General features: G+C 39.8%; 1 protein-coding gene across 1 annotated transcript; it reads right to left on the reverse strand.

Annotated features, from left to right (window-relative positions):
• Nucleotides 1-5935: 5935 nt before the first annotated feature.
• On the reverse strand, nucleotides 5936-17648 carry PRSS55 (serine protease 55). Its single transcript, XM_023551217.1, has 5 exons — nucleotides 17603-17648; nucleotides 15662-15856; nucleotides 14124-14501; nucleotides 12526-12668; nucleotides 5936-6256 (listed from the first exon to the last, which is right to left on the reverse strand). The coding sequence occupies exons 1-5, from the start codon at nucleotides 17646-17648 to the stop codon at nucleotides 5936-5938; spliced, it is 1083 nt and encodes a 360-aa protein (XP_023406985.1).
• Nucleotides 17649-20805: the final 3157 nt, after the last annotated feature.

A 20805-nucleotide genomic window follows, 5' to 3' on the forward strand; every position in this document is an offset into this window, starting at 1 on the left:
TCTTAAGGCCAGAAGAACTAGATGGTGCCCAGCTACCACTACTGGCCATTCTGACCAGGGGCAAAATAGATGGTCCCAGATAAATGGCAGAAAATTATAGAACAAAACTAAAATTCTTAAAAAAAAAAAAAAAAGGCCAGACTTACTGGACCAGAAGAAACTAGAGGAACTCCTGAGACAATCACCCTGAACTGAATTGAAACCACTTCTGGAGGTCACCTTTCAGCTAAATAACAGATTAGCTCATAAAATAAACATCACCCATGAGTATTGTGCTCCTTTTAAAAAATCATCTATATGAGGTCAAACAGCCAACATTTACCCAAAAACAGAGATGATAAAGTTGCAGGGAGAAGTGCAGGGAAGCTAGATTAATGAAAATAGAACAACCAGAATGAAAATGTTGACACGATGTGGAAAACATAACCAACATGTAGATGAACTGTTAAATGGGAGCCTAATTTGCTCTGTAAACTTCCAGCAAAAACACAATAAAAAACTAACAAATAACAAAGAACAAACACTCTCTGAGCCAGTTGATCAAGGTCAACATCAACAGTCATAAATCACATGATAGTATGTACCCTTGATATGATGTGATGAAAATGACACTTTACTTCTGTGATTTTCCTCCCCAAAACCTATAAACTCAGTCTAATCGTGAGAAAAACATCAGAAAAATCCCAATAGAGGGACATAGTACAATATACCTGACAAGTACTCTTCAAAACTGTAGTGGTCATCAAAATTAAGGAAAGTCTGAGAAACTGTCACAGCCAAGATGAGCCTAAGGAAACATGACAACTAAATGTAATGTGGTATTCTGGATGGAAATCTTGGAACAGAAAATGGACACCAGGTATAAACTAAGGCAGTCTAGACTGTGAACTATGAACTTTTGTTAGTAATTATCTATCAATATTGGTTAATTAATTATAATAAATGTACCATACTAATGTAAGAATTTAATAATAGGGGAAACTGTGTGCATGGGAGTGGTGTATGGGAGCACTTGGTACTATCTACTCAATAATTCTTTAAATCTAAACCTGTTCTAAAGAAATAAAGTCTTAACAAAAAAACTCTGTACATCAGGCATGCTTGGCTCTAGTGCTATAAAGAGGTTGTTAGGACTTGGTTCTCTCATGCTCTGGCTTCACTCTCAGGGAGGTAGTCTCCAAATGGGGTCCCCCTAGAAGCTCTAGGCTTACAATCCACAGATTGTCAACCCAGCCACAGAGCTTCTCAACTCTAAAGTTTCTGCAAAAGACAAGCTAGGTAAAGTTCTCATTGCCTGGATTGGTCATATGGCCAACTTGAAATATGTTCTGAGGCCATGGATGAAGGGCTCTCATTAGCCAGGCCTGGGTCCCATACAATCTCTGGAGTCAGAGATGGGGTCTACCTGAACACAAGACACAGATCTTGAGAGAAGTTTGTGTGGGGGTGGGTGTTATGGATTGTACTGTGTCCCCCCAAAATGTCTGTCAATTTGGTTAGGCCATGATTCCCAGTATTGTGTGAAAGATGTCCACCATTTTGTCATCTGATGTGATTTTCCTATGTGTTATAAATCCTATCTCTATGATGTTAATGAGGTGGGATTACTGGCAGTTACGTTAAAGAGGCAGGACTCAATCTACAAGATTAGGTTGTGTTTTAAGCCAATCTCTTTTGAGATATAAAAGAGAGAAGTGAGCAGAGAGACATGGGGCCTCATACCACCAAGAAACAAGAGCCAGGAGAATAGTGCATCCTTGGGACCCGGGGTCCCTGCACTGAGAATCTCTTTGACTGGAGAAGATTGATGACAAGAACCTCCCCCCAGAGCTGACGGAGCTAGACATTGCTCTAGAGCTGGCACCCTGAATTTGGACTTCTAGCCTCCTAAATTGTGAGAGAATAAATTTATTTTTGTTAAAGCTATCCACTTGTGATATTTCTGTTATAGCAGCAGTAGATAACTAAGACAGGGAGATTCCTACAAATAAATGGAAGTGGGTACAAAGCAGATAAAAAACCAATATTCACCACAGCCTTCACTTTATGTTCTCTGCTGCAGGAAGATAATCTTTGTGCAGATGTTTGGGCTACTGTCAAATTATGCCACTACCAAAATTATCATAACAACCATGCCTTCTTCTCCTTTTAAAAAAAAGTTTATTGTGGTAAAAATGTACCCAGAACATTTACCATTTCAACTATTTCTACATGTATAAAACAGTGACATTGATTATGTTCTTCATATTGTGCAACCATTATCACTATCCTTTTTTGAATTTTTCCATAACCATTAACATAAACTCAATGCCCCCTAAGCAATGACTCCCCTTTTTCCCCTCCCCCCAAAACCACTAATAATCCTTGCTTTCTGCATATTTGCTCATTTCGTATAAGTGAGAAATACAGTATTTGTCCCTTTGCAGCTGACTTATTTTGTTCAGTATGATGTTTTCAGTGTTCATCCATTTTGTGGCAACCCACACCTTATTCTTAAATACAACATATTAATATCAACAGTTATCCACCAAATCAGAGGTTCCCCAAACTTTCTCAGTTCACAGGCCCCTAGTGTCTCGGTAATTTTTAGGCCGAAAGAAATACTTGATGACTGCAAGGAGTTAGGTCCAAACAACTTAATAGTAGTAGTTTTCTTCAACGTCCAACAGATGTTGCTGATTTCCTCTATATACAACAGATGTCTCTGTTTTTTCAGTGTCCCTATGAGTTTATTATGGTGCCCTGGGGCACCTCGGTGTACAGTTTAGGAATTGCAGCTCTAGGTATTAAAATGTGGATGAGACGTACTTGATAATCATGTGGCATGACTAATCACAAATCAATTGACTGGATGATGTTTAAACTAACAGTTTCCATAGCAAGATAGACCACTGCGTTGGTTTGTTACATGTATAGAGGTGACATTGCTTTCACCTCATTATATTAGCAGCCCCTTCATTAAACTGAAGCTATTGCCTCCACTCAGGTATCCTTTACATGTTATTTCATGTCACTCCCACATGTTAATACTAAGGATGTGTTCATGATTACAATTACCTTGAGGACAGTGATTTATCCAGACTTCTCTTTTCATCCTTGTATTGTGGAACTTTAACTTTTCCTCAGGACCTCATTTTTCATCATCTTTTTTAAATTTTCCACCTTGGGGGTCCTCTCCTTTGGAGCAGAAGGGTCTTTTCTCTTTTACCACAGTACTCAGCTTGTTACCAGTCATCTCTCCTGGTTTATCCTTGAGCCAAATTGACAATACTCATCTCCAGCTGGCCATTCATTTACTCTCTTCTCTATGCTTGGGAAGTCCTCACTTAGGCCATTAGCTCATTTTCCTCCAAAGTTCTGCTCTTCTGAGGAACTTTCTGTGTTCCACTAGTCCATCGTGATAGCCCACTATGCACTATGCGGGGTTCTCAGGTGACCCTATACTAGTAGCACTCAATTGGTTGGTATTTCAGCCGGGGTTCTCTAGAGAAATAGAGTTGATAGGATACACACACACACACACACGCACACACACACATATATAGACAGAGAGAGTTGGCTTATATGATCATAGGGGCTGGCAAGTGTAAAGTCTGTAGGGCAGTCCAACAGGCTGGAAACTCAGGCAGGATTTCTATATTACAGCCTTGAGGCAGAATTCCTTCTTCTCTGGAAAACTTCAGTTTTTGCTCTTAAGGTTCTTAACTGATTGGATGAGGCCCACCAGCAATTATCAAGAGTAATCTCTTTTAGTTAAAGCGAACTAATTGTAGAAGTTAATCACATCTACAAAATGCCTGTCCAGCAATACCTAGATTAGTGTTTGACTAAGCAACTGGGCACCATAACCCAGCCAAGTTGGCACCATAAAATTAACCATCACAGGTGCGTTGAGTGTGGGGTTATTACCATTTGCCAAGAAGCTCCTGGAGAACAAAGAGTCCTGGCTTTGGCTCAATCTCCCGCAGTGCCTAACACTGTAAGTTCTCAGTAGTATATTGAGTGCCATGTTTTCTCTCAGTTTGACCTCTATTGGATCCCCTGTGCCTCCAGTAAAGATGCAGTGGGAATTTAGAAAATGCAAAGCTTTAAATGGAAGCTTGAGACTTATTTCATGACCTACATCATAGTTGACACTTTTTCAGAAGAAGATTGTAAGAGAAAATGCTTTCAAGTTCTCCTTTTTCTACCATTCTATCCCAAAGCAGCAATCTCTGGCCGTCATTTCATCAGAAACTCCCCACATTAGCTAGGCATACTCAGTGTATATCATCCATCCAGAATTTCCACAATTAAAAGACATATCCACCATCTATACTCCCTTTTCTATTCACAGTACCTTGGTTTCTGTTTGGAAGACCACCCTTCAACTACTCTCAGTGCACATGGTTCTGGATGACTGGCCCCTTGCTGGATCCTGGGAGGCTGGGCATGTGACTCAGTTCAAGGTGAGGAAAGTACCACAGTGATTGGTGCAGCGATTGGGCTTGTGGGCTTAAGGGTCATGAGAGCTAGACCATAGACTTTTGCCAGAGTTATAAGGAACAAAGCTCTCTTTCCCCTGGACTGCTAAGATGGTGGTTGTAAACTGGAGGTGGTTATTATGGCTACCACTTGTAAACACTTCTTAAAGGTGATGGCCACAAACAAGAAATAGTCCCTCTCAATATCTTCTGAGCCCCTGTACTCAGCCATCCCTAAAGCCATCATACAACCCCTGTTTTTTTCTGTTATGTACATCTATAAATATTCTTTTTTGACTTTAGCCAGTTTGGGTTGAGTTACTGTCACTTGCAATGGAAACAATCCAGAGTGTATAAGGGCATTCCAAACTATGGGGTGCTTGGCATAAATAAAACGGCTAATTTCAGTCCTAAATTAAACTTCATTTTGAATTAACAGCAGCCTGACCAAAGTCTCTGCCTCTACTGTTTTGAAGAGGTAATTCAGCTTCTTGTAAAAATTTAACTGCTCATAACACAAAAGAAGTAAGGACCAGAATTTTTTTAGCTTGTACTAAGAATTGATTGTTAAAAGATATTTGTCAAGAATATTTATGCAGGTTGTCCTAGGGGAAAAAAAAAAAAACTTTGGTCAACATGAAGTTAGAAAACAGAACTGATAATGTTAAGTGAAGATGGAAGAAGATGAAAATCTGCAATTGCTTTGTAACTCTGTAACCAAGATGAAGTAAAAGCCAATTAACCAAGTCTTAATGTAATTTACCAGCTCTCTCAAACCCTACTTTATTCACTTACTTAGACCTTCACTCCATCTCTACTGACTTTTTTTGTAATATCCGTAATTCAGGTAGCAGCATAGCTTGTTTCTTTAAGACGAAAAAGCAAACACGTAGAAACCTGATGCAGTTGTTCCCTGGGAAGTTAACTAATAGACTTGCTGATGTTAAAAAAAATGTCTTGGAAGTTAGAGATAAATATTAAGTTGGACATTGATGTAAAGAGATAAATATTAAGTTGGACATTGATGTAAAGAGAGGTCATAGTTTAACAACCCCCCTTGTAACTTTTCTCCCTCCTTTCTGAAGCCCTGGTGCCTGCCAGCATGAAGTCTTTGTTTACTCCACCTAATAAAAACTTCTCTGTTCTTCCTGCAATTTGGAAGCCTGCACTATCTTGCCTGGATTCTTGTGTCTCTCCCAGTTTCACAAAACTTTTTATCCTTCAATAAAACTCTTATTTTTATTTCTAGCAGAGTGTTAGTCTGGTGTTTCGCTATGATGTGACTAATACAGGGGCACAAAGCCCAGCTCCCAAACCAGGGCTCCAGCCTGTCTTTCTGGTCCCATCCTGGTTTCTCTCTTTCTGCTATCTACCTCAGTTCCTACCACTTAGTTTTTGTCTCAAGCCAGTCTCTTTGCTGGTGGCACATTCTCACACATCCTCCTTTGCTTAATGAGTAAACCTCTGTTTTATTAACAGTTAAAAATGGGCCAGAACAGCATGTAGGGCAGAAGGCAGAGCAGGAGCCAGAATTTGGGGCTGCTTGGCTCTGAGAATTCTGAGGCCTGAGAACTCCTTAGTTTCTGTTTGGGAGGGGCTCTCATTTCCTCAGCAATAAAGGGCCTTCCTTCCATTTCAGTCACGTTCTTGATCCAGAGGTCGTATTTAACTAACCAAGTGTATATTCCTGGAATGTTCTTATGTCCACAGCTCTTTCCCCAGCTGATGATGCCTACCTGGTACCACTTCTTGCCAGGCCCTGGGGTACAGACTAGAGGCCCCCCACTGTCACCCTGTAGGCAGAGAACACAGGTCAGTAGGGAGTCACATGTTGAACTCTCCATTTTAGGCAGGGAACAACTTATTAATGGAAGATAATTTGCAGACTCACTTCACTCCAGGCTGCCAAAGGGAATCTTGAAATTGTGGACAAATCCCCACTCTTATCCCAGCCAATCTCTACCCCTAATCTAGCCAATCCCACCCCTACTCCAGCCAACCCCCACCCCATCCCAGCCTACCCTCATCCCTACCCCAACCAATCTGCACCCCTATTCCAGCCAATCCCCATCCCTATACCAGCCAATTCCTACTCTTATCCCAGCCAATCCCCATCCCTGTTTAGGCCCTCTGAGAGAAGTCTGTCTCTGTCAGGCTGGCTTCAAGAGTTGTGGGAGTATAGAATTAAAGTATGGGCAGTGGATAGGCTAGGACTTGAGAGAAAAAAAAGAGGGGGAAGGACTTGCAGAATAGGGTGATGGGGGCAGGAAGAGAGTGTAAATGTTGCTCAGGCTGAGGGAAGACTGGAGACTGATTTGTGGGTGTTACCAAATGTTAAGCTTTGGAAAGGGCTGTGAAAGAATTGGGGAAGAAAGAAAAAGGGATATATGAAGTGTTGCTAATTTTTTTGCAGAGGCATGGGGAAGAATGAAGTTCATTTCTAATTCTCTCATGTGGGTGTTTTCAAGAGGGCAAGTGAGCCTTTTCTGAATGTGAGGCCCCTCCAAGATGAAATCACCTGGGCCTATGGCTTCAATAGGGTTACCTGTTTATATAGAAAATTTTTATCGAGTTCCTACCAGGTACCACACAAATATAATGTTTCCTTTCACTCATTTTAGTACAAGGAAAATGTGACTTATGGAAGATACAAGGCTTGCTCAAAGTTGCTGGGCCAAAGTGGGAACCCAATATTTTCCAATGTCAAAATCCGTGATCTTTCCACCTGCTACACTGCCTCTCATCCAAGGAACCAAGTATCTCAGGGAATAGGGAGGCCAGAGGAGAGGGAGAGAGACAGGGAAACAACCGGTCAGTGGAGCAGTCAGAACACACACAACATTTATCAATTAAGTTTGTCTCTTATATGGCCTTGGTTTGTGACACCCCAAAACAATTACAATAGTAAACATTAAAGATCACTTATCACAGATCACCATAACAGGTATAATAATAATGAAAAGTTCAAAATATTGCGAGAATTACTAAAACATGACACAGAGACGTGAAGTGAGCACATGCTGTTGGAAAAATGGCACTGATAGACTTGCTTGACACAGGGTTGCCACAAACCTTCAATTTATAAAAAACAAACAAAAAAAAACACCAAAACACAGCATCTGCGAAGTGCAATAAAGGGGAGAACAATAAAACCAGGTATGCCTGTAAATCCTTTTAAGCCCGTCACCTTATAAGCTTCCACTACAGGAAGTCCTGCCTTAAAATGATCTATTACCAATTGAATAATGTCTTTCAATGATCTAAGCCTGTAATTACCAATCAAATACTGTATTTCATGTCCTTTGTTTCCATCTTATAAAATGTCACTGCTGAGTTGCCATATTGGATTACTGGGTTCTAATGCATGGATTCAGCCTATCTCTGGCTTGCGCTATCTCTTTACTTTCAATAAATCTCTCAATTTTACATTAATCAGAGTACAGATGGTTACTCTGTAACACTCCCAAAGGCTAATGCTGGTAGCCAAAGACCTGTCTGATGCGAAATATACTATCCTCAAAAGGCTCTCAAGTTCTCCACTGTGAGATAAAGGCATCATGTGATCGCTCCTGTCAAATTTGGTGGTTTGAAGAAACAGAGGACCTGACTTCCAGTCTGGCTCCCCTACTGCCTGGTGTTTGACTTTGGGCAAATCACCTAAATTCTGAATTTCTGCTTTTTCATCTGCTAAATGGGAGAGTAAGATCTGCCCAGCCCATAGTGCAGGGTAGTGGAGAGGATGAAAGTATTTAATATTGTGAATATAAAAATTATTTATACTGTTTCTGATCTGTTCAGATATCAAAGGGAATGACTGGTTAAAATAATTAGATAAATTATCCGAGTTTGTTTTTTCATCGGTAAAAAAGAGTTTTGATTAAATGTTTTTATACATTCTTTTCTGACTTTAAAAGTCTGTGATTCTAGGATTCTGTGGAGTGAAATTAGACTTCCCTGAAGCTGTTGTGGGTGATATGTTCAAGATATTTAAAAAACCAGTTGCCACGGAGTCAATTCTGATTCATGGTGACCCCTTTTATGTCAGAGTAGAACTGTGCTCCATAGGGTTTTCAATTAACCACAAGGATCCCTCATGTTGCCCTTTTATAGCCACACACACACATCACTCCCATCTCAACCCCACCTTTACCTCTGGTAACCAAACACAGTTTTTCTTTATTGGCAAACAAACAAATTTGTTTGCTCTACTTTTCTGTAATTGTTATTTCAAGAATAGTATGTAAATGGAATCACAGAGTGTCTTAGTCATCTAGTGCTACTACAACAGAAATACCAAAAGTGAATGGCTTTAACAAACAGAAATTTTTTCTCTCACATTCTAGGAGGCTAGAAGCACAAATTCAGGGAACCAGCTCTAGGGGAAGGCTTTCTCTTTCTGTAGGATCTTAGGGAAAGACCTTGTCATTAATTTTCCCCTGGGTCTAGGATTTTCTTTGTGCAGGGACCCCAGGTCCGATGGACAGGCTTTGCTCCCAGATCTTCTTACTTGGTGGTAGCAGGTCCCTCTCCTCTCTATTCACTTCTCTCTTTTATATCTCAAAAGACATTGACTCAAGATAAACCTAATCCTGTAGATTGAGTCCTGCCTTATTAACATAACTGCCTCTAATCCTGTCTCAGCAACATCGTAAACAAACCAAACCAAACCCACTGCTGGCCAGTCGATTCTGACTCATAGTGACCCTATATGACAGAGTAGAACTGCCCCATAGGGTTTCCAAGGAGTGGCTGGTGGATTTGAACTGCCGACCTTTTGGTTAGCATCCGTAGCTCTTAACCACTGTACCACCAGGGTTCCCATCAACATCATAGAGGTCAGGATTTACAACACTTTGGATAAATACATCATACCACAAAATGGAGGACAACCACACATACTTGGAATCATGACCTAGCCAAGTTGACACACATTTTTTGGGGACACAGTTCAATCCATGACATACAGTACGTAAATTTTCAAATTGGTTTGTTTCATTCAGCATAAGACTCTGGATATTCATCCAGGTTATTAAGTATATAAATAGTTTGTTCCTTTTTATTGCTGAGTAGTATTGGTGCCCTGGTGGTACAGTGGTTAAGAATTTAGCTGCTAACCAAAAGGTTGGCAGTTTGAATCCACCAGCTGCTCCTTGGAAACCCTATGGGAAAATTCTACTCTGTCTTATAAGGCTGCTATGAGTCGGGCTTGAATCAACGGCAACAGGTTTTATTATGGGTTAGTATTGGTGCGGATTGGGCAACATTTCATTCTGTTATACATATGATTGCCATGAGTTGGAGTCAATGGCAACTAACAACAACGGCATTCTAAGGTATGGCTATACCTTATTTTTGGCTATTATGAATAAAACTGCTATGAACGTTTGTGTATAGGTTTGGCATGAACACAAACATTTATTTCTCTGGAATAAATGCCCAAGAGTTCAATTGCTGGGTCATAAGGCAAGGGCATGATTAGTTTATTAAGAAACGACCAAATTATTCTCCAGAGCAGTTGTACCATCTTAAATTCCCACCAGCAATATATGAATGATTCAGTTTCTCCACATCCTTGCCAGCATTTGGTATTATTATTATTTTTTATTTTAACCATTCCTATAGATGTGTAGTGATATTCCACTGTGGTTTTAATTTGCATTTCTCTGATGGCTAATGATATTGCACATCTTTCATGTGCTTAGTTGCCATCCATATACCCTCTTCAGTGAAATGTCTCTTCATGTCTTTTGCCCATTTTCTAACTGGGTTGCTTTTTTTTTTTTTTTAAACTGTTGAGTTTTGAGATTTCCTTATATATTCTAGATACAGTTCCTTTGTTGAATATTTCCTCCTACTCTAGAGCATGTCTTGCCATCATCTTAATGGGGTCTTTCACAGAGAAAAGTTTTAAATTTTGATGAGGTCCAGTCTATCAATTTTTCCTTTTCGTGGCTCATGCTTTTGGTTTCAAGTCTAAGAACGCTTTACCTAGGTCTAGGTCCCAAAGATTTTGTTTTTCTTCCTAAAACTTTTACATTTTACATTTACACTCAAGTTCCTGATCTATTTTGAGTTAAATTTTAATTGCACTTTTTACCCTAGGCTCTCAATGATTCTTTGCTCTTATTTTAGATTTATTTCTTATCCTTTTGAATCTATGTACCCTAGTGCAACTCTTTATTCTAGGTATAGTACATCCTAGGCATTTGGGGTATTATATTATTAGACTCTGGATCTCATTTAAATTTTCTGTTTCAACAGGCCTTCTCTGAAACTAGGGCATGAGAAAGAGGGACTCTGTTTACTGATGGATGAGGATGGATATTCAGACTCCTCAGGTGACCTCCACTGACACCGTGGCAGGAAGGAATGGTTTATCACTACTGGGTAGTGTAGAAAATCCTGACTCCCCAGTGGTGGCAAAAATTCTGGCTCTCCACTTAACCTCCTCTGACAGCATCCTGCCAGGGAGGAGGAAGGATGCCTTTTTACCTCAAGGCAAGGGTGGAAATCTAGGCTCTTCACTTGGCCTTTGCTGATGGGAAAAGGGGGCTGTGAGTTTTTCCTAGTGTTTTGCTAGAGTAGAACATTTACTGTCAAAAAAGTTTCTGCTAGGCTATGTTTTTCGGCAAAATAGAGCAAGGCTGTTTTTGTTTGTTTTGTCTGTGCCCATTCATTTCTGGGTCTTGGGCTTCTCCAACATCCAGACTGGGATATATAGGAGGCAAAAAGAAAACCCAAGGAACTCACCACTGTGTTGTTACTCAAGTCCCAGTCTCCAATCAGTCCACATTTCAAAGTCTCTTTTTGTTTTAAACTATAATGTCCAAGGCTTTTAGCTGTACTTGGTGGCAAGAATAGGGAGAAATAGTCCTATTTCTCTTGCTAGGAACCAGAAGGCCCAACTGTCTTTTTTATAATATTTTAAATTGTCTAGAATGTGAAGAAAATGCAAGGTTCACATGACATTGATTCTATCTCTCTTTTTGGTCCTCACATTATTATCCAGAATGATGACTGTTTCTAGGTATGGTGCATGTTTCTGTGTTCACTCCTTACCTCAGAGCTTCTTCTTCATTCTCTTCTGCGTCGCTACCCCCAGCTCCATCCAAATACTCCCCACCCCAAACCCCTTCTGTCTCATAGTCTACCAGGGAAAACTATCACATTAAACAGTAACAGAGAATATTGTAGATAAATACCCTCTCCTTCCATGGGGGCAGGCTTTACATCACTCTACAGGTTATTTAACATCTCAGTGAATGAATCATTAGCATTTATAGTTTTCCCCTAAAGAGAAGACAGACTCACTTCCCAGACAATGAGTAGAGACCTAACTTTCAGCAGGTACTAAGTGTACTAATCAGGGTGACCCTTCCTAAGACAAAGAAAGCACCTTTGAGCTTTGCAGGCAAATAATAGCATTCATCCTTAGAGTCAGAAGATGATAATTTCTGAGTTTTTTTCTATTCCCCAGCCATCAATCAAAAATATTTTTCTTCTTAAATTTTTTATGTTCATTTTATTAGACAGAAGTTAAATATAAGACTGTTTAGTTCAAGGAGACCAACCTGCATTACCAATATATTAAGGTTGTTTATTTGCTCACTGTCCACCCAGAAAACTGTGGACTTCTGTAGAGGAGGAGCCTGATCTCATTCATGGCTGCATCCCCAAGGCCTAGTATGCAGTAGATACTCAAGAAAGCTTGCTAAATTAATTTAAATGATCCATTGTATGGATCTCAAATCTTCATTGGCTTTTGGTTTTTTTAGAATTCCAAGAAGTAGAAAAAGTCTTGGAGCCCTATTTACCTGGTCTGCCTGGAGAAGACCAGAAATATTTATGCAGGGTTGCTGTGCACTCACTCACGGTGTAGCCGTGCTCCTAGGGTGCTGTTCACCTGATAAATATCCAGAGGCTCTGAGATCTATTTCCTCATTCCTGTGGCCCTACATATTTTTTAAACTCTTAATTATTCCCAGAGGAAATAGAATCTTATTACTTTAGCAGCCCTGATGGAGTGGGAGCATGCTAGGTGAGGGAGGGGTACTCTAGTTACCTGGCAGGCATCATAGCTCTCATTCTTGTATCCAGCACACAGCATATTTTTGGTAAGTTTTGGAAACTTCTTTGAACATTCCTCCCAATCCATGATGATCATTGGCACTTTCATCAGGTCAGTTGTCATAGAATTTTTGTCATCTGGCCAGCAGAGAAAGCATATTAGAAAAGCCACCATTCAGCAGGGCCCAACTGACTCTCCCCTAAACCAATCCTGTGTACCTCCATGTCCCACCTGTCACCCTGCCCACCTTCCAGGCCTTCCTTCTTCTTCACAACCCCTTACCCCTAACCACAGGTTACATACTTCCCACCCCAGGCTTTTCCAAACAATCCCCCACTTGTTTGAATTATGCCTCTCATTCAAAATTTTATTCCTACTTCCAAGAAAACTTTCAGATTGACTCTAACGAGCCCTATTGACTTGACTTCCCCTTAAAACTGGTGATTGACCATTTCTGAGCACAATTCTACCTTTTCACATATATTTGCTTATAGCTACTCTTATTATATGAGTTTGGCACTTCTCTTACACAGAGCCACTGAAAGTTGGATTTAACAGTTAAAAAAAAAAAAAGGGCAGTGAAAAAGTTTCAGAATCCCCAACAAGAGTGAGTTGACTAAAAGTCTTTGGAGGGAATTTTCTCTAGGTCCTTTCTGGTCTGCCAGGCTCCAGTAATTTGTAAGTGTTTCTCTCCATCTCATCTACTCTAACTACACAAATATTTCACAATTCTTCTTCTCATTAAATATTTTTACCCTTTTGGACACCTTACCTGCCTACCCCTCCACTTCTAAGTAGTGCCTACAGTTCAGAATGAATGTTCCACCCATTTTCCTCTGATTGCTAAGCTCTTGAAACACCCACAATTTTGGAGTCTCTAGCTTGTTATGAAGCATCCCTGTGGATCCAGAGTCCTGTTTAGGCTTCAGACATTGCTATGTTGTTCCCCATCCTCTCCCCAACCTATGTGCTGTGGGTTTTGTCAGATTTTCTTTCGGGACAGTCAAGCTGGGGCTTTATCATATCTTTCTGTCCCAAAATGCTTTCTGCTACTTTGGCCTAGTAATAACAAGTAACAAGTAACAACATTGATTCATTTCTAAGATTCATTTCTAAGAATTACAGAGCTACACTCTAGGACTGTCAAAAGTCTAGGGCTGTAGGGGCCAGGCATGAAACACCAGTGTGTGAATCAAGGGAGATGTTAGAGAATAAAGATTAGAAGGGGCCTCTGGTGAACTGGAGAGTGCGTGTACTGCCAACAGATATTTCAATTCAAATATAAACAAAACTACCCTGTATTGACTGAATAAAACCACAGCTGGGGACTGGATCTGAGTTTGTAGCATCTCAGTTTGTAGCCTTTGGAAGATGTTTCCTTGGCACTTGGAAGAGGTTAGATTAGGCCTCTATGAGACTCTACAGTGCAGGAATTTGATCCAATGCAAAGTCCTTTTCTCCTCCCTCCTTCCTCCATTTTCTCTCCTTTTCATCCTCCTCCCCTTCTTCTTCAGATGTAATGGCCCATCCGCAGCCACCTATATGTGGCTTTTCCCCCAGCAGCTCTCAGGAGATTCTGAGGAGTCCCATACCAGTGTTGGTCTGTCCCCATCCTGCCACCAAGCATTGATGCCAGGTGGAGGGGATGGGTTGCCTGGGCAAGCAGATGGGTATTTTCTGGTCACTGAAGGTGATGGGTGAATCCACCAGGAGCAAGGCGACATCATTGTCCATGTTGACTTTTTTAAAATCCTTGTGAAGAATTATTTTCGTGACCCCCTTGATTTCCTTATATGGATTGGTTAAGTCGTTGGTCCCCGCCACAACACTCAGTTCTACTGGACTAATGGTAAAGATTGGGCATGGGAGGAAAGGGAAAGTCACAAAGTGGGAAGAATTTGCTATTCCAGAAAATCCTAAATCGCATATAGTTCTAGGCACCTTTGGGACTGGTTCTGCTGGGGCTGTCACTCAACAGATGTGAGAATTTAAAGAGTTAGAGAAGGAGGACATAATAGCCAGTGAAGCGAATCATGGCTACAAGTCTATTCCATCATGGGTCCCAGAGACATGGATGAAATACTCCTACCTGATAAAGTAAAGGCTGCCTTTACTCTGGACAATTTGAAGGGTCCAGAAAAGATCACATGGCACAGACCAAACTACTTTCAAATAGGTATTATTATACCCATATCATATCAATTGGTTTACCAACAATTTAGTGACCTAGGAGCAGAATTTAACATAGTCCTGACACTGATTAAGTAGAAAGAATCTTCAGTAGTAAGTCAGCACTCAGGCCCCACAACCAGGGAGAACGGCCAGGAACTTTCCAAGAGCCATTTCTTAAATATCCTATGGAAGCACGTCCAACAATGTTTCTTGGTTATGCCATGATGAGGCTCTTTCCCAAGATTTTTTTATGAACTCTTTAAAGTCAGTCTCTGTTATCTTCAAAGTTTATAAAGGTGGTGTAGTGGAAAGCATAAGCTCTGGAGCCAGAATTTAAATCTGGTCTCTACTACTTGTGTAGCTGAGCTGAGTTATTCAACATTTTTGGACCTCAGTTTCCTTATCTATAAAATGGAGTTATTAATTCTACCTGCCACAGAGGGTCATTGTAAGATTATTAAATGAATAAACATAGGTAAATATTCTTAGCAGAGTCCCTGGTACATGATTAGTGATCAATAAATGCTGAACTATCCAACCATCTTCTGGAGTACAGAGAATACTCTGGTCTGGTGAAATAAGGGGTCGGATGGCCTAAGAAACCAGATTTCCAGAATTAGGATAATTTTCTCCTAGAAGACTATGAATGCCCTAGGAGAGGCTGGTTGACCAAGCTCTTTGTCTGCACCAAGCCACAAGTGTTCCTGGAGAGGACAGTGTGTAACTTGAGGGAAGCCATATAGCCAATGAGGGGCACAGAGAATGTGCCAGTCTCCAGTTCACTGACTGCCCACCCCCCAACTTCAGGGCTGGAGTAAATGGGTGGGAGTCACCAGAATTTCTTGTCTGACTCGGGACTGAACAGTCCGAGGATTCCCCCTCAGCCATCGGGTCTGATTGTGTCTGAGAGTGGCATGGGAGTGGACAAAGTTAAATAAAGGTGTGCTTTTGAGTACTTACGATAGTTCCTCATAATGAAAGCAATGAGCAGCAGTTAGAATCCACCACTTGTTCAGGATTGCACCACCACAGAAATGTTGATTTCCTGCCTGAATACTCACCAGCCATGGAAACTCACCAATCCCAGCCTCCACCCCCTCTATGATTCTGGAATACTTAACTCCTTCCTCAAAAATGGGTCTCTCACCACATCCTGTCAGAAAAGGAAATGGAAAACATCAGTCCTGAATCTTGTCAAGGGTTGGCAGACAACTGCCTCTGAACTCCCCAGGGTAGTATAAGGGGAAAGAGTCACCACTTTGTTAAATATCTGCTACTACTACTGTTACTATCTACTACCACTGTCAGCACGGGGAAGAGCAGGCTTATAAGTAGATACCATTAAAAGTAGTCCATAGTTGAATTGAAGCTGGCCCAGTGAGGCACCCCTAGTAGCATAAGCAAGCTGACAGATGCTTTCTTTTTGTTCCACAGGGCTCAGGACATGGGTCAGAAGCATTAACTCTGACACTTTCTAGCATCGTGATCCCAGGCAAGTCGCTTCACTGAGCTTGTTTCTGCTCTCACCCAATAGAAATTGGAGGAAAATACTTATAGAAAGTTAACCCCAGTGTGGTAGGCAGAATAGTGCCCCCCCAAAGATGTTCATATCCTAATTCCCAGAACTTGTACATATGTTACAAGACAAAAGGGACTTGGAAGATGGAATTTAAGGTTGCTAACAAACTGATTTAAAATGGGGAGATCATCCTGGATTATCTGAGTTGGCCTACTATAATCTCAAGGGTCTTTAAAAGTGGAAGAGAGAGGCAGAAGAACAGAACTAGTCAGAGGATGATATGGCTATGGAAGAAGGGCACAGAGAAATGCACCATTGCTGTCTTTGAAGATGTAGGAAGGGTAAGTGTATTGCTTCTAGAACTGGAAAAGGCCAGGAAACAGACTCTCCCCTAGAGCCCCCAGAAAGGAACACAGCCCTGTTGACGCCTTGGTTATAGCCCAGTGAGGCCTATTTACCCAGTGAGTTAGGGAAGCTTTATTCACTGGAAAGCTTTTGGGGCAGGGGAGGGAGGAGGGCTGCAGTTGCCTGTGCTGAGGAGAGAGATTCACCTTCTGGACAGAGCCTGAGTCTAGCTCATCTCCCCCAGCAAAAAGAAAAATTTTTGTTAATATTTGCTGAGTTGAATGTCTACCTTGTGTTCTGGAACGAGGCATGTGATTGACTCTAAAGGGCCCAAGACCCCATCTTGTCTCTTTTGTGGTGCTAGTTTTCCAACTATCAGTTCAATAGAGGCTTTAAGGAGTTTGTAGTATGGACTTTTTGGTTAAAAAAAAATGGGGTGAGAACTTAGCAATATGTATCAAGAGCCTTAAAAACCCACCAAGCTGTCTGTAATATAAGCAAGGCTCTCTTCAGAACTTTGGACCTGTATTTCCTTTTTTATTTACCTCTTTTATTTTATAAACACAAATATAAAATATTTCTAAGTGCCACTGTTATAAACATTTTACAAAGACTAATTCGCTTAATTTTCATGGGGTAGGTATTATTATTTTCATTCCCATTTTACAGTTGGAACAACTGAGGCCCAAAGAGATTATTTGCCCAAGGTCACACAGCTAGTAAATGGCCAAACAAAGATTTAAATCCCGGCAATCTGGTTTTAGAATTTGTGCTGTTAACCATTACCCAATGCGACTCTCTGCCTGGAATTTTTTCTGTCAGGTGGTTGCATGCCTCACTCCCTCACTTTGTTCAGGCCTTTGCTCAAGAGTCACTTCTTCAGAAAGGTCTTCTCTAACCCGTATCTAAAACAGCCCCTCCTCTCCAAGTCACTCTTTTTTATCTTTTTTCCCTCTTGGTAAAAAAGTATACATCAAACATTTGTCATTTTAATCATTTTTAAGTACACAATTCAGTGGCATTAATTACACTCACCATGTTGTTTGAGCATCACCACAATCCATTTCCAAATGTTTTTCATCACCGTAAAGAGAAATTCAGTACCTCTTAAGCAACAATGCCCATTTCCCCTTCCTCCTGGCCTATGGTAACTGCTAATAAACTCTGGCCTCTATGCATATGATTATTATATTTTATTTAAGTAGGATTATGTAATATCTGGCAGTTCAAATCCTCCAGGCGCTCCTTGGAAATTCTATGGGGCAGTTCTACTCTGTCTTATAGGGTCGCTATGAGTCAGAATCGACTCAACGGCACTGGAGTTTTTTTTTTTTTTTTGGTCCTTTGTTACAATATTTTTTACAATTATTTCACTCAGCATGATGTTTTCAAGGTTTATCCATGACATATTATGTATCAGAACTTCATTTCTCTTTATGGCTGAGTAATAGTCCCTTGTATTGACATACCACATTTTGTGTATCCATTCATTTGTTGATGAACACTTGGGTTGTTTCCACTTTTTGGCTATTGTGAATAACACTTTAAAAAATGTTGGTGTCCAAGTATCCCTTTGAGTCCTACTTTAAAATATTTGGTAATATACATAGGAGTGGAACTCCTGGATCATATAGTAGGTCTATGTTTAAATTTTTGAGGAATCACCAAATTGTTTTCCACAGTAGCTGTACCATTGTGCATTCCCAGTAGTAATATATGAGGGTTCCAATTTCTCCATATACATGCTAACAGTTATTATTTTCCATTTTCTGATAGCCATCCTAGTGGGTATGAAGTGATATCTCGTGGTTTTGATTTGCATTTTCCTAGTGACTGTTGATGTTGAACATCTTTTCCTGTGCTTATTGGCCATTTGCATGTCTTCTTTGATGAAATGTCTATTCAAGTCATTTGCCCATTTTTAAATTGAGTTGTTTGTGTTACTGTTGTTTAGTTCTTTATATATTCTAGACATTAAACACTTATCAGATATGTAGTTACCAAATATTTTCTCTCATTCTGTAGGTTGCATCTTTGTTTTCCTGGCAAAGTCCTTTGATGTGCAGAAGTTCTTAATTTTGGTAAAGTCTTATTTATTTATTTTGCCTTTTATTGCTAATGCTTTTCTGTCGTATCTAAGATTCCATTGTAGAAAACTGGGTCCTGAAGCTGTACCCCTAAGTTTTCTTGTTTTATGGTTTTAGTCCTTACGTTTAAGTTGTTGATCCATTTTGAGTTAATTTTTGTTTGTGATGTGAAGTATGGGTTCAACTTCATTCTTTTGCATGTGGAGATCCACTTGTCCCAGCAAAATTTTTTGAAGCCTATTCTTTCCCAATTGAATGGACTTGGTACCCTTCTCAAATATCAATGGGTCATAGATGTATGGATTTATTTATTCTATTCCATTGGTCTATATGTCTATTCTTACACTACACTTATCACACTGTTTTGAACTGCCCCATAGAGTTTCCAAGGAGCGCCTGGCGGATTCGAACTGCTGACCCTTTGGTTAGCAGCCATAGCACTTAACCACTACGCCACCATAGATACTGTTTTGATTACTGTAGCTTTTTACAACAATTTCAAAATTAGGATGTGAGTGTCCTCCTACTTTGTCCTTTTTCAATATTGCTTTGGCTATTTGGGGTCCCTTGCAATTCCATATGAATTTAAAGGTTGGCATTTCCATTTATGCAAAAAAGGCTGTTTGGAATTTTGATAGGGATTTTGTTGAATCTATAGATTTTCTTCAGGTAGTACTGACATCTTAACAATATTAAGTCTTCCAATCAATGAACATGGTGTGTCTTTTCATTTATTTTAAGTCTTCACTAATTTATTTCAGCAATATTTTTCAGTTTTCAGTGTACAAGTCTTTCATCTCCCTGATTAAATTTATTCCTAGGTATTTTAGTGTTTTAGATGCTATTATAAATGGAATTTCTTAATTTCCTTTTTAGAATATTCATTGCTGGTGTATAGAAACACCGCTGATTTTTGAATGTTAATCTTGTACCATGTGACCTGCTGAATTTATTTATTAACTCTAGTAGCTTTCTTGATGATTGTTTGGGATTTTCTGTGTATAGATCATGTCATTTGCAAATAGAGATAGTTTTACTTCCTCCTTTCTGATTTGGATCTCTTTTCTTTTTCTTGCCTGATTTTTCCTGGTTAGGGCTTCCAGTACAATGTGAATAACGGTGGTGAAAGTGGGCATCCTTACCTTGTTCCTGACCTTAGGGGGACAGTTTTCAATCTTTTGCCACTGCGTGTAATGTCAGCTGTGGGTTATTCATAAATGCCCCAAATAACATCAAGGAGTTTTCCTTCTATTCCTAGCTTGTTGAGTGTTTTTATCATAAAAGAGTGCTGCATTTTGTCAAGTACCTTTTCTGTATCAAGATGATCGTTCATTCCACTAATGTGGTTATATTACATCAATTGAATTTTTTTATATTGAACCACCCTTGCATTCTTGGAATAAATCCCACTTGGTTGTGGTGTATAAACTTTGTAATATACTATTGGATTTGGTTTGCTAGTATTTTATTGAGGATTTTTACATTTATATTCACAAAGGATATTAGTCTGTACTTTTCTTGTGATGTCTTTGGTGTTAGGGTAATGCTGGCCTCAAATAATGAACTAGGAAGTATTCTCTCTTTTTTTTTTTTTTTGAGGAGTTTAAGAAGGACTGGTGTCATCTGTTCTTTAAATGTTTGGAAGACTTGCCTAGTGAAACCATCTGGTCCAGGGCTTTTGTTTTGGGGGAGTGTTTTGATTGCTGATTCAATTTCTTCAGTTGTTATGGGTCTGTTGAGATTTCTTATTTCTTCTTGAGTCAACTCATTATGTGTTTCTAGGAATTTGTCAAATAGATTATTTAATTTAATGATGTCCATTTTTTATAGTATCTTTCATAAACTTTATTTCTTTAGAGTCAATAATAATGACCCCACTTTCATTTCTGATTTTAGTTATCTGCATCTTCTTTCTTTTTTGTCTAACCAGCTAAAGATTTATCAATTTTTTAAAATATTTTCAAAGAATCAACTTCTGATTTACCTGATTTTATCTATTGTTTTTTTAGTCTCTGTTTCACTCATTACCATCGTGATCTTTAAGTGAAATTTTACAAATCAAGTCAGTCTCTCACACAAAAACCCATATATACCCTGCTACACACTCCCAATTACTCTCTCCCCAATGACACAGGCTGCTCTTTCCTTCCA

Source organism: Loxodonta africana, chromosome 19 (genome assembly GCF_030014295.1).
Source record: "Loxodonta africana isolate mLoxAfr1 chromosome 19, mLoxAfr1.hap2, whole genome shotgun sequence".
Classification (NCBI taxonomy): domain Eukaryota; kingdom Metazoa; phylum Chordata; class Mammalia; order Proboscidea; family Elephantidae; genus Loxodonta; species Loxodonta africana.

Excerpts from the sequence above, each read along its gene's own strand:
- PRSS55 (XM_023551217.1), bottom strand. The coding sequence starts at position 17,648 with ATGAAAAACATTTGGAAATGGATTGTGGTGATGCTCAAACAACATG. Across the intron at positions 15,857-17,602 it reads GGTGATGCTCAAACAACATG|GATGTGGTGAGAGACCCATT; the intron begins GTGAGTGTAATT and ends CTTTTCTGACAG. Across the intron at positions 6,257-12,525 it reads AGAGCTATGATGCCTGCCAG|GGTGACAGTGGGGGGCCTCT; the intron begins GTAACTAGAGTA and ends CTCTGCCTACAG.